General features: G+C 41.8%; 1 protein-coding gene across 1 annotated transcript in view; it reads right to left on the bottom strand.

Annotated features, from left to right (window-relative positions):
• Nucleotides 1-262: 262 nt before the first annotated feature.
• Grk7 (G protein-coupled receptor kinase 7) overlaps nucleotides 263-13,903 on the bottom strand; it is a 33,357-nt gene continuing 19,716 nt past the window's right edge. The window contains exons 3-4 of the mRNA XM_003476754.5: nucleotides 11,275-11,549; nucleotides 263-1,678 (exon numbers count right to left, since the gene is read on the bottom strand). Coding sequence (XP_003476802.1) covers nucleotides 1,342-1,678; nucleotides 11,275-11,549 — 612 coding nt within the window. The 3' untranslated portion in view covers nucleotides 263-1,341. The remainder of the gene's footprint in view (nucleotides 1,679-11,274; nucleotides 11,550-13,903) is intronic.

Below are 13,903 nucleotides of genomic sequence, written 5' to 3'. Positions count from 1 at the left end.
CCAAATGAGGAGCTCAGTGTGGCACAGAGAAGGGTCCTGAGGGGCCCTAGGGAGGAAAATGAGGTCAGTGGGGGACAGTGGGACCAGGCCCCTCCTTTCCTCTCTCTTGGTTCCTGGTGGCCATAGGGCGAGGTGCTTTCTCTACCATGCAATCCCGCCATCGCCATCGTGGACAGCCTCACAGGAGCCCAGACGCAGTGGAGCCACCCAGCCAAGGACAGAAACCTCCGAAACTGTGGGCCAAAATAAGCATTTTCTCGAGTTGATTATTTCAGGCATTTTATTACCGTACTGCAAAGCAAACACAAGACTCACATGCAATAACATGTAAATATATAGGGCAGTACTATGAAACTTTGCTGTATATTAGACTCACCTGGGGAACGTTGGCAACCCTAAATGGCCAGGGTATACCCCACATGTGGGGTACAGATCAGAACACACGCAGGTAGGAGCCAAGCATTGGTATTTTTAAAAGATCCCTAAGTGATTCCCTGTTTCAGCAAAGTTTAGGAACTGATGGAGGATGGAAATGTGATTGTGTATAGAAGCAATTTATAGCATATTACTTAAAACACCCAACCACACTTACAGAATGCTTCTTGACATTCATAGACTTCATGGATATTTGTATTTACAGCGCTTTGACAGCTTGGTGTGGGAGTGTGTACCTGTAATCCCAGAACTCTGGCAGGCTAGGCAGGAAGCAAATTCAAGCTCAACCTGGACCATGCAGTGACTTATTGAGACCCTATCTCAAAATAAAAAATTCAAGAAGGGCTAGGGGTGTAGCTCAGTGCAAAGGTCCTGGGTTCAGTCCCCATGAAACTGAAAATTATTCTGTAATCTGAAATATTACCAATGTATTGCAATCTGCTCCTTTTTAAAAAAGGGAGAGAACATCAGGAATGTTTATTTCTAGCTTCAAAATTCTAAGTACCGAAGAAGAAGCAGAAATACTGAAAGATGAAGAAGTGAGAAACACAAAGACCTAAAATGATTATTTACTAAGAATCGCCAAGCTGGTTTGCCAAGTACACAGCAGAGTGCCCTGCTCCACCCCGCAGACTGTGTGTAATTTGGGGATGTGATGGCGGAGGGCTCACGCTTTTGGTTTATCAGAATAAACCTGATCGTTCCTATTCCCAGCCCTCCAAGAAAACTGAGACTTTACTAACTTTTGTTGGGGGAGAGGGGAAGAAAGAAACTAAAAAGGAAACACGGTTTCCTCCAGCCCTCCACCTCTGGCTGAGGTGTTTCCTCCGGTGGCTCAGCCTCCCGCAGCGGTGCTGAGACATTTGGGGACCACGTCAGCTGAGCCCCGGCAGGCAGAGGGGACAGTCACAGTAACACACACACCCCAGACTTGGATGAATGACCCTTCCTGTAACCTGCTGGTCTGTTGGGGTCATTCAGTTCCTCAAACAGCCCAGACTCTAGGATTTCTTCCTGCCATGCGATGGGGACAGCGCCCGTTGCAAATCTTTTGAAGAACTTGTCATCTTTGTCATCAAATTCCACCCCCCGCACCTCCGAGAAATCTTCAATGTCATCAATGTCTTTGGCATAAACTACAGACGGGTCTGGTACAAACGGTGGTTCAATGAGGCCCGCTTCCAGACGAGGAAAATTGATGGTTTTGAAGAAAGGGTGTTTCCTGGGGTCATCAGAGTCTTTTCTGTGGAGAAAAGAGATGCTCAGCCAGAAAAATAGTAACCAGAAATAAGAAACGTTCTACCAATGCAAAGTGTGTAGCAACTTTTTTCATTATGCAATTTCACTTTAATTGCAAAGACACTCTAAAGACAGAATGACTTTGAAAAATAATAATTTAAAATTCTACTATTCACACAGTTGCATTTTCATTGCTCAAAGAATGCCTTCATTAAGACAAGACTTTTAAAGAGTCAAGCACTTGGGGCTGGGGATTTAGCTCAGCAGCATAAGCGCCTGCCTTCCAGTCCTTAGTTCTATCCTTAGTACCGATAAAAAAGGAAACACACACACACACACACACACACACACACACACACACACACACAAAATACTCAAGCACTTGCTGGGTGTGGTAGTGCATACCTATAATTCCAGCAGTCAGGAGGCTGAGACAGGAGGATCCCAGTGAGTTGGAGGCCAACAAAGGCTACATAATTAGCTCAAGGCCAGCCTGAACTACACAGTGAGACTGTTGTCTCAAAAAAATTAAATCAAGTCAAACTACAATGAAAAACAGTCAATCATTTGATATGATTGTTTTGGGGGACACCAAGGAAGTTCAGGAAGACCAGTGACTGCAGCTTCCAATCCATGGCCTTTCAGGGTCACATGAAACAAGATGTGTATCTTTTCCTATACAATGCCCACTCACATTTTATTGGCTTGTTGACTGACTGATTTTTTGAGACACTGTCTTGTTCTGTAGCCCAGGCCAGCTTTCAATTTATGTTCCTACTGTCTCAGCCTCCTGAGTGCTGGGATTACAGGCATGCTCTTCCATGCCCAGTTTCTATCCCCCCACCCTTTTTTTTTTTGTCTTTTTCCTTTTTACCGGTATCAGGGATTGAACTCACGACTGCCTGCTTGTAAGGTAGGCACTTATGCCGCTGAGCTAAATCCCCAGCCCCTCTGTTCCCCTTTTTAAAGGCAAGCACCCATATCTCCTCATTTGAAAGATGACATGCATTCACTTGTCCAAATGTCCATAATTTTGGTGGTATTTCTTAAAAGGGGAAAAAAAGGAAACTAAACCAAATTCATTAATAATTTACAATAGTATGAATGAGAAGACATCTGGTACTGCAGACTATGGTTACCACGATAAAACTTTCCTTCCTCATGCTTGAAATTATTCTACTATCTGCCAAAGAACAAGGGGAAAAGAATCTTCCCTTGGGCCGGGGGTATAGCTCAGTGGCACAGCGCCTGCCTGGTTGTGAATTTGATCTCCAGTACCAAATAAATAAATAAGAGAGAGAGAGAGAGAGAGAGAGAGAGAGAGAGAGAGAGAGAGAGAAAGAGAGCGCATCTTCCCAATTGTAAAACCTCTTGCATGAACTGTCAATTTTTACAACTGCTATGTAAAAATCTGCTCACAAATTTAGTGGCTTAAAACAGCAAACATTTATTATCTCAGTAAAGAATCTGAATACTGTTTAACTGGGTGTCTCTGGCTCAGGGTCTCTTGTGAGGTTGCAGTGAAACTGTTGGCCAGTTCTGGGCGTGGTGGCACATGTCTATAATCCCAGCTACTCAGAAGGCTGAGGCAGAAGAATTGGAAGTTTGAGGCGAGCTTGAACAACTTAAGACCTTGTTTTAAAAATGGGGCTGAGGGGCTAGGGATATAGCCCCTCTAGAGGTACAGTCTCTAGGTTCAACCCAACACTCGAAACAAAACAGAAAGCCGTTGGCCATGGCTGTGGTGTCATCTGAAGGTTCCGCTGGGTCGGGGCGTGTGCTTCAAGCTCACTCCTATGATAACTGTTAGGGTTCCATCTGTCACCACATGGGCCTCTCCACAGGGCTGCTTCATGTCATTGTAGCTCACTTTCTCCAGGGCAAAGAAGGGGTTCACGGGTGGAGAAGCAGAAGAAATGAGGTGGAGGAAGAGAAGAGAGAGAAGAGGAAGAGGGAAAAGAGAAGAGGAGAGAAGCTGCTTGGCACTTCTGCGGGGTTCTGTTTGCTAGAAGCAAGTCAGTACGCTGAAGTATTTATGCAGGTGTGAGTGGGGTGGGAAGCTTGGTGACCATCATAGCGCCCTCTTAAACCCAGGCCTTAACGAAATAAAGGAGGGCTTTCTTGTGGCCTTGGATCTAAAATGAATTTTTCTTATATGTGAATGCAGTCCTTGGTCTGATTAAGTGATATCTTCTTTGGAAGAAATCAATTTCTGTCATAAATTTATCTTAGTACAAATGATTCGCAGTCATGGTGCCTCTTTTTACATTTTCCATTCCAGATATCAGAAAGGGTTTTGGAAAAGGATTGAGGGTTTCCCCCAAAATTCCCTCAAGACCCCCATAGGTCAGACAATAACTACAGCAGACAGGCAGGCTGGAAAGACGGCAGGAGGTCAAGCCCAGCCACGATGCTGTTAATGGTAAGACTGACGACTGCTCCCAGCTCACACGAGGTTAAGCTCTTCACTTACACTGAGAAACTGAGCCAGCAGGCGATTGCCCTGTCTGCCTCTAATGCCTGTAGTTTTAATTTTCTTTTGTACTGATGATCGTACTCACGACCTTGTGCTTGCCAGTTAGGTGTTTATGCCACTGAGCTAAATCCCTGGCCCAGTTTTATTTTCTTTTTAAACTTGCTTCTGGGGGAAAAAGGAATTCTCCTGCACTATTGGTGGGAGTGTAGACTGGTACAGCCATTGTGGAGGTCAGTCTGGAGATTTTTCAGAAAGCTGGGATTGAAAGTCCCATTTATTCCAGCTATTCCACTTCTAGGCATATTCCCAGAAGAACTGAAAGCATCATACCACAGTGATATATGTGCACCCATGTTTATAGCAGCACAATTTGTAATGCCAGATCTTGGAAACAACCCAAGTGTCCATCAACTGAGGAATGGATAAAAAAGCTGTGGTATTTTTATACAACGGAGTACTACTCAGCTATAAAGAATGATCACATTGAGATATTTATAAATAAATGGACACAACTTGCGACCATACTCATTAACGAAATAAATCAAACTCACATGTGTAAATACCGAATAGTCTCCCTAGTGTAAGAAATGGTAAGAGTACATAAAGAGTTTATAGTAATCATGATTCTTAATTACATTGCTCTGAAGCCTTATAATGTCTGCATTCATTAGTTGGAATGGTTTTATCCTAGTTTGTTTGATTTTATTATCTGTGATAGTATAAACAGCTATTTTAAAGAAAAGAAGACATTAGAATAGTCAGAGCTGATTTAGTATCATCTTACTCTGAAGTCCTACTATGCTTTTGTTTTTCTGTTGCCTTTTGTTCTATCCTGTTATATCTTATTGGATATTATTATATTGGACAATATAAACAAATTTTCTATGGAAAATGAGATAATATAGTAACCATTGTTCGTTCTTTGCTATTTGGTTCTGAGAGCCCTGTAATGCTTTCATTCTCTTGAATGGTTTTACACTGTTTTGTTATGCTTGATACTATCATATATGAAGCTATGCTCATCTATTTCAAAGAAAAAGGCACTATGGTAGATACTGTTAATTATGATTTGTCTTGTGGTAAAATTCTGTGTTACTTGCATTGTTCTGATCTGAACTGCTTTGTTATGTCCTCTTTTGTCTTAATCGCTTTAAAATAAAAAAAAATTTAAAAAAATAAATTTGCTTCTGCACTCATAAATAACCATGTGCCTAAGGAAGCTAGAGAATAAAGGTGAATTTTTTGAAGAAAAAATCATAATCTAATTTTATTGTGGAAGAGAAGAACTCAGCTAGAGGCATCTGAGGTGCAGCCATTTGTCTGCCTGCTGCTGTTGGTTCAGAGCCCTCCAGGACTTGCGGGGTGCTTTCCACCATGTCTGGCGAGCTGCCTGGGGGTGGGGGTAGGGTGCCAGGTATCTCTTTTCATCCAAAAGTCACCATGTTCCCATCAACTGAAAGATAGGAAAAATGTAGGCCTACCACTTCCTGGAATCTACTGAGCTGGTGTTTATGTGACTTATATCTTTACAGTAAGAACTTTGAGATAGATTGAGACTTTAAAGTACATTTTCAAAAAATAGTCAGATTTCCTGAGGTATAATTTACATAGAAGCATTCACCTTTCTAGAGTATCAGATAGACTGTTTATTTTTAAGGCAAGGTCTCACTATGTGGTCCAGGCTGGCCTTGAATACACTGTGCATCCCAGACTGGCCTCTGACGTACGGTGATCTCAGCCCCTCAAGTGCCGGGATTACAGGTGTGTGCTGCATGCCAGGCCACATGAACTTTTAATGTGAGTGAAGAAGGATAAAGGTAGATTTGCATCTAAGCAAATCTGGAATGAACCCCAGACTTGGATGTATCTGTGAGAATGATGGATTTGGCATGGGACCTGGAAGGAGTTTGTGCCACCTATATGACTGCCAGAAGGCAAGAACACACTGCCCCTGGGTCAAGATGGCCCTTGGCATTCACTCAGAGCAGTTTTTACATGGATAAATAGTGAGGAGCTCAGTCATCTCTGGAGAGCATCAGGATGAGCGAATGGTATTCCAAGCAAACCAGACCCGAGAGGCCTTGGTGTGTCCTTCAGGGATGGATGACCATAGTCTTTTTCAGATAATTACAAAACATGAGGGAATCAGGCCACTTTGAAGTCTCCCTTATGTTCTCCAGCCATTAAATGACTCGGGGGACAGGACCCCTGTCTTATATTTTTCCCAAGAAAAGTATGGTTGCTGGTGACACCAATGATGACAAGACTTCCCAACTTCCGCTCCGACCTCTGGGGTCTGAGCCATTGAGAAGCTGATAACTTTGGTCTCTGTGCTGACATTTTGGATAATAGGAGGGGCTGTCAAAGACAGTGTATTTCATAACACCGGAACATGACACTGAGGGGATGCTGCTTGTTGGAGTAGAATATATCTCAGAGGATGGACAGAGGCTCTTGTGGTACTGAACCCTACACAGAGGTGACAGTGAATTTTCCATAACTGTTATTGAAGCAAAGATACCGCCTGCCCAGATGTGAGGACTACACCTGGGATTTGGTGTGCCAAGATGCCTGCAACAGCAGTATTGTCATTGAAGTCACTCACTTGTGCTGTTACTTGCTATTGTCCTGCTGAACTAACTGAGCAGAATGAAATCTGCAAAAATCCTAAGCGATCTTCACCCTTGCTTTTATTGGCAAACATCACAGTTGGCTCTGTGTAGAGACTGAGAGATGCTGTGAACAGCTTTTGACTTCTCTGCCAGATTAACTTCCGAGTGGTGCAGGCTGTGGAGGAAGTCCTCTTCAGTGATGCTAGGGAGGGACGGCTTGGTGCCCTCCAAAAGCCTGTGAAAGCAGGCGAGAAGGGGGATGTTCTCTCCACTTCTTAAGATGCTGCTTGACATCTGTCTTGGTTTTGGAGGACACCACTACATACAGCACACATTACCCCATTTGAATAAGTTTTTTAAAAATACACAGGATTAGCATGAAAATTTTGGAACCTATAAGAAACAGCTCTTTCACCAAACAGCTGTTTCTTATATGCCTTTTCTGTAATGTTATAAACATTTTTATTTAAAACATTCACAGCAACAATATTTTATAAGGGGATCTGCTTAGTAAAGCAGCTTCCGGCAAAGATCCAGTGCTTGAGGGTGACATTTTTCTGAAATGTCAGTATTCCAACTTGTAAAGCCAAAGTATGTGTTTACAGTACTGAGATAGAGCTGGGCACAGTGGTGCATGTCTGTAACCCCAGCCTCAGGGAGGCAGGAGGATCATGGGTTTGAGCCTGGCTTGGGCAATGTGGCAAGACACTGACTCAAAAATTAAAAATAGACTATAGCTCAGTGAGAAGGTCCTAGGTCCAGCCCGAGTATGTTTAAATACATAAATAAATAACTGACCTACTGCCTGGCTGACTGAGATAGGTTTTGAATTAAACTTGTGGACTGAGATATCCAAGGGGGTGGTGTGACTTCAGGAAAGTCATTGAAAGGGACTGTGGGCCACTGTTTGTGTGTCCTGTGAGACTCCCTGACCTCCAGAGCTAGGGCAGGAGAGACCATTGAGAACTGTCAGTGCTGCCATATCCAGGTCACGTCTCCTTTCCTTCCTGGGCACAAAGGAGACTGGAAGCTCCTTCACCCTCAGGCCTGAGACAGACAGGTATGGAGGGATGTTGGGAGCAGGGCACCTCCCCGCTGAGGCAGGAGAAAGCACCAAAAGTCCTCCCTGCTCGCTGCTGTAACTGCAGGTCCTGTGGAACTGCAGACGGAAGCAGCCTGGGTCTGTGAGTCACTGCTGGGAAGAGCCGTTCCCTAGAGTACAGAACCCAGGACTGACTTGGGGTGAATGGGACTGTTTTGTTTTAAGTTGTGTCTGTTTTGTTCTAAGCTGCCTTTATAGTATAGCTTATTTTTTACTTCATCAATATGATGTTGAAATTTTCATAGGAAAATTGGTTCCATATTTTAATTCTACATAATATAGAATTCTATCTAACTTCAAAATAATGACTAGTTCATTTGGCCATTGGTTATGGTATATATATATATATATATATATATATATATATATATATTGTGCCGGGGATCAAACTCACGATCTCATGCTTGCCAGGCAGGTGCCAAGCTGTGCCACTGTGCTATATCCCTGGCACCATTGGTTATATTTTGGAAGTTACCACACATGAATTTTGCTTGACTATTTAAAAAATATCAGGTTGGGGGTTGGCTCAGTGGTGGAGCATTGCCTAGCATATATATATAGAAGGCCCTCTAAGTTGGCTCTCTATCCCCAATAAGCAGGAAAAAAAATGAGGCCAAAAACAGAAGCTTGACTTTATACTTGGACATTCTGAGCTAAGACAGCCCTGTACTAGAGTTTCCAATATCAGCTACTTGGAAGATTTACAGTAAATTAGCTTCCTGATTTCCTGTGTTATGTTCAAAATCGGTCAGCACTTTATGGCCATAGGTTTCATATTTTTGTATATGAGTGGGAATGTGTGTGTGTTTTTCTTTTCTTTTGGAATGGTCTTGTTATGCTGCTCAGGCTGGCCTTGAACTTGTAGTCCTCTACTCTCAACCTCCAAGCAGCTGGGATTGTGTACCTTGGTACCTGACCCTATATTTCTCTCTGTGTGTAATTACACATACATATTATGTACTACTAAGATACATAGTATATGTTTATGGTAGTGGGGATCTACCCAGGGCTGTGCCCATGCCAGGCAAGGGCTCTACCATTGTGCCACATCTCCAGCTCATGTATGTGTGTACTGATTAGATTTTGGAAATTTAAGCAATTTCAGATATTCAAGCTCAAGGTTTAATTAGAATGTTATCTGATATCTCCCTTAGAATAAATGAAAAATAATTGCTATCACTTTCTAATTACTAACTACTTTATATCAGAATCTCAAATGTCCCAGACAACAGGAAGTAAAAGGGACCCAGGGTATGCTACTGTGACATCAAAATTATATTGTACTGAGGATTGAACCCAGAATCTTTAAATTGGCTACATCCCCAGTCTGTCTCTCCCTTTGTCTCTCGCTCAGTGGAATCTTGCTAAGTCACTGAATTGCTCAGGCTGGGCTCCAATTTGAGATCTTCCTTAGTCTCCCAGAGTGCTGGGATTCCATGGGCTCCAATTTGAGATCTTCCTTAGTCTCCCAGAGTGCTGGGATTCCACGTGTGTGCCCAGCTTCAAAATCAGTTTGAATTGAAGGAGTTTGAGAATTAAGAGACATAGGTTTTGCACGCTCCCATATGCCTAAAAGCAGAGTCTTCTAAAAGAATTCAACGGATACCAATTCCCTCCCGGAGATTCCCAAACAGGAAAGAATGACTGGAGGAGGCCAGCACCTCGCCCAAACAGTGATTGTTGCAAAGCTATTGTGTCTTCCACCTATTCTTCTAAGAGCCCATTTATGTTTCCTAAAAGTCATTTGCTTTCCCATGAGTGTTTTTCTCTCTCTCCCATTCCTCCTCATTAATATGGTGTATATACCCCAAATTCTGTCTCCTAATTACATTTTTAAAAAATCTCCTGCCTGTGTGCATGGTAAAAGCCTGTCTTTTTTCATGTTAATTTGTTTTCTCAGTTTAATTTGTAGCTTCCCCAGCAAACTTAAGAGGAGATAGAGGAAAGAGGCAGTCTTTCCTCTTCAACAACATATATATATATATATATATATATATATATATATATATATATATATGAGAGAGAGAGAGCGAGCTAGAGAGAGAGAATTTCAAGGAGTTGGCTCATCCACTTGGACCTGGAATCCAGAGTCTGTGGGGCTCTGGCAGACTGGAGACCCAGGAAGAGTCCTGTACGGAACTGTAGGTGAGCAGAGGTTTCCTCTGGGGGTTGCTGTTTCTGTCAAGGCCTTTGACTGCATGAAGCCTGCCCACGTTTTGGAGGATCAGGTGTCTGACTCGTGCTTACTGATTTAAGTGCTAATCTCCTGTAAGGCCTGCCCAAAAACATTTAGAATAATGTTGCACCAAAACCTGGGCCCTATGGCCTAGTCAAGTTAGCATTAAATTCACCATCAACCCCACAGATCACTAGTTTTACATAGCAAGATCTAAAACTCACAGTTTCTATCACTTGGTATGAAATGAGCAGTATGCAGTAGAGTAGGGACATGAATCTATGCAAACTAAAGCCATTGATTTTTCTCCTTGCATAATGCAGTCACCCATTGTTTTGTTTTTGTTTTTTTGAAATGTTATAGTCTTGCTATGTTGTCCAGGCTGGCCTTGAACTTCTGGGCTCGAGGAATCTTCATGCTTCAGCTTTCCAAGTACCTGAGACTGCAGGTGTGTACCACCTCACTAAATATCTGCTGAATAATTAATGGAATTTTATGGGAGATTTTCAATAGTGGCAGAATTTTCTGGGGGTATGATTGAGGTTTTTATTTAAAGTTTCATTTTACTCATTTTTTAATAGATCTTCATTGAAATGGCTCAACATTTATAAGACAATAAAGGCATATAATGAAAGCCCTCATTTACATTAATTGCCAATTCCAATTTCCATTCATCAGAGACAGCCAACCCTATAAATTCTTTGCAGCTCAATACAATCACTTGAATTATGTGTCCCTTTTCATTTGTTTGTTTTCTGTACCAGGCCTGGAACCCTGGGCCTTAAGCATGTGCTATGCAAGTGTTCTGCCACCCTCTGTCTCCCTTTCTTCTTCTTTTTTTTAAATGAAAGTTATTCTGAACCTCATCTAATCCCTTTAAGTTATATTTTGGAGATTTTCCTTATCAAGTATTTATAGATTTGAAAGCATTAGAAATACTTAATCAGCCAGGCATGGTGTCACACATTTGTCATCACAGTGCTCAGGAGGCTGAGGCAGGAGGATCTGAGAGTTTGAGGCCAACCTGGACTACAGAGTGAGCTCAAGGCCAGCCTAAACTGCATAGTGAGACCCTGTCTCCAAAAAAAAAAAAAGAAAAGAAAAAGAAAAAGAAATATACTTAATCATAAATGTTTAACACTATAGGAAAATAACATCAGGAATATGATAATAAATTCCAAAATTTGGCACAAATACAATGTCATTGCTGTGGACAGTGTTGATGCCCCTTTACCTGCTTCCTAAGCGCTGCTCTGGTTTCTTTGCCAAGAAGAGTCTGCAGATGTCTTTGGCTTCCTCCGTGAAGTTCTCGTGTTGGAACAGGGCCTCCTCATTCAGTGTTCTTTTCTTTACATCCTCTTTACTGACCTTCTCCTTGTAATCTTTGAATGGTGTCCGTCCCGCCACCATTTCATAAATGCTGCATCCCAGTGCGAACCAGTCCGCAGGGTAGGAGTAGCTCACCTTGTCCACGAGGATTTCAGGAGCCATGTAACCATTGGTTCCAGCCTGTACCCCAAGCAAACAAGAAGATGGAGCAAAAACACTCAGGTGAAGGTAGCAGACACTGCTTGTTGCCATCCGAGTACTTACTCCTCTTTGCTTTCCTTGGAAAGGGAACCCTAATTTGTTTGGGCTCCCAGCAGTCTCTGGTGCAGCCAGGAGGAGGCCACTCTGACTAATGGCTGAATTTGAAACAAAAAAATCAATTTCTCATGTCATTTCATTTTTAAGTTCAAGTGAATATCTCTAAGATTTCCTAAGCTCTGCCTTTTTTAATATTCAAAGAAAAGTAGATACATAAGATTCTTTTTTTTTTTTTTTCTTGTCTTTTTCCTTTTTATCGGTACTGGGAATAAACTCATGACTGCCTGCTTGCAAGGCAGATGCTTATGCCGCTGAACTAAATCCCCAGCCCCGATACATAAGATTCTTTAAGGTTAATCACTTTCTTACTAATATTGAAGGCTCACACAGTATAATCTAGTCTGATGCTTGCTCTGTCTGCTGTGTCATGACATTGACATCACACATCTTTGTTTAATCTCTGCACTGGATGATTAAAACTGCCATCTTCACTGAGAAAACTGCAGGATTTAACATGGAAGACTGCACATACAGAGGGGACAGTTCTATTGATGAGACATGCCAATGATCAATGGGTTAAAAATATTTATAGATATATTTGTAATAAAATACATACGACACAAAATTTACCATCTTAAGTGTGCAGTTCTATAGCATTAAGTACATTTCCACGGATGTGCAAGCAACCTTCAGAGCTATTCCCCCTTCTCCCCCTCTCCTCATCCTTCTATTTTCTGCCCCTATAACCTGACTACTCTAAGCACCTCCTAAAAGTGGAGTCATGGGTGTGTAGCTTTTTGTGACAGCACTGACTTTAAGGAATTCTTTCATTCCACAAATATTTAACAAATACCTATAAGATACATATAATTATAAAGTACATGTTTATATCATAATATGTTTTCACAAAAACTGTAATTACTTTTTCATTGAGTACAAAGCGTAATTCCTGTAGCAGTTAAAAATGCAACAAAGAACACCCTGAGATGATCATAAGCTCTTATCAGTACATTAAAATAATTTAAATTATTGTCAGAAATGTGGAAAACAGATAGATTCGCTCTGTAAATTGATCAGAAGTTTAGGAGAGCAACAGGACATAGAGCAAGGGAGGACGAGGTATCAACGTGTCCTGTCCTCCAGCCAGATTATTTAAGTTTGGAGTACGTACTGCAAAGAAATAACTCAAAAGAAAGAAAAGGGACTCTATATAGAGACATCCACAGCTCCATTCTCCATAATAGTCTCAAGCTGGAACTACCCAAAGGACCATCAATAAAGGGAATAAAGACGTAAGGTAGATACTGTGAAATAGGAAGGAGGTGTGCAAATGGGAAGGGGAACAAGGGAGAGGAGAGAGGAAATGGAAGGAAGGGAAAAGGCAAAAAAAAAAAAGGGTAGAAAGAAAAATTGGAAACAAAATTTTCATAAAGAAGGAGGGGAAGCCCAGTATGGTAGCACTCGCCTGTAATCCCAGTATCTGGGAGGTTGAGACAGGATAACTGCTGGGAGTTCAAGACCAACTTGGACTAAGAGAGATCCAGTCTCAAAGAACAAACAAAAACAAAACAAAAAAGGAAGGGAAGAGGGGTATAAGGGAGGGCAGGGAATGGAAAAAAAGAAAAATCAAGATATATCATGTGCAGATACAAATTCCCTATGATGGATGTTATCATGGTGTATATCTAAAATACACCAATAAAAACCTAAAAAATAAAGAGAATAAAGCAGCTTGGTAAGAAATCTAAATATATTATGGTTCTCACACCTGACTATACTTCCGTGATTCAGTACATTAAAAACTGTTGGAAACTGTTTCAGGCCTTGGGCCGGATATTTAGCTCAGTGGCAAAAGTGTCTGCCTGGCAAGTGTGAGGCTGTGGGCTCGATCCCCGGTACCAAGGGAAAAAGAGGAAGAAAAGCGCTTCAGGTGTTCATTAAGAAATTTTCCTCCTGGGGCTGGGGATTTAGCTCAGCGGCATAAGCGCCTGCCTTGCAAGCAAGCAGTCATGAGTTCAATCCCCGGAACCGGTATCGATAAAAAGGAAAAAGACAAGAAAAAAAAAAAAAAAAAAAGAAAAAGAAAAAGAAATTTTCCTCCTGTTACGTCTTTTCATATGCGCCCCGTATATGAAATTCTTTAAGAACATTAAATTTCAAGGATAGTTTCTACCTGGATAACAACAATGAAGAGCACAAATGAGTCAAACGCTAATGAAAAGCGAGTGGCCCAAGCAAGAAATTTCTGGAAGGGACTAGGGGCTCACAGTCTGGGC

This window comes from Cavia porcellus, unplaced genomic scaffold (genome assembly GCF_034190915.1).
Source record: "Cavia porcellus strain 051 isolate PalLab524CR breed Dunkin Hartley unplaced genomic scaffold, mCavPor4.1 scaffold_5, whole genome shotgun sequence".
Lineage (NCBI taxonomy): Eukaryota > Metazoa > Chordata > Mammalia > Rodentia > Caviidae > Cavia > Cavia porcellus.
The sequence above is the reverse complement of the archived record's forward strand: the minus strand, read 5'-3'. Positions and strand labels throughout refer to the sequence as shown.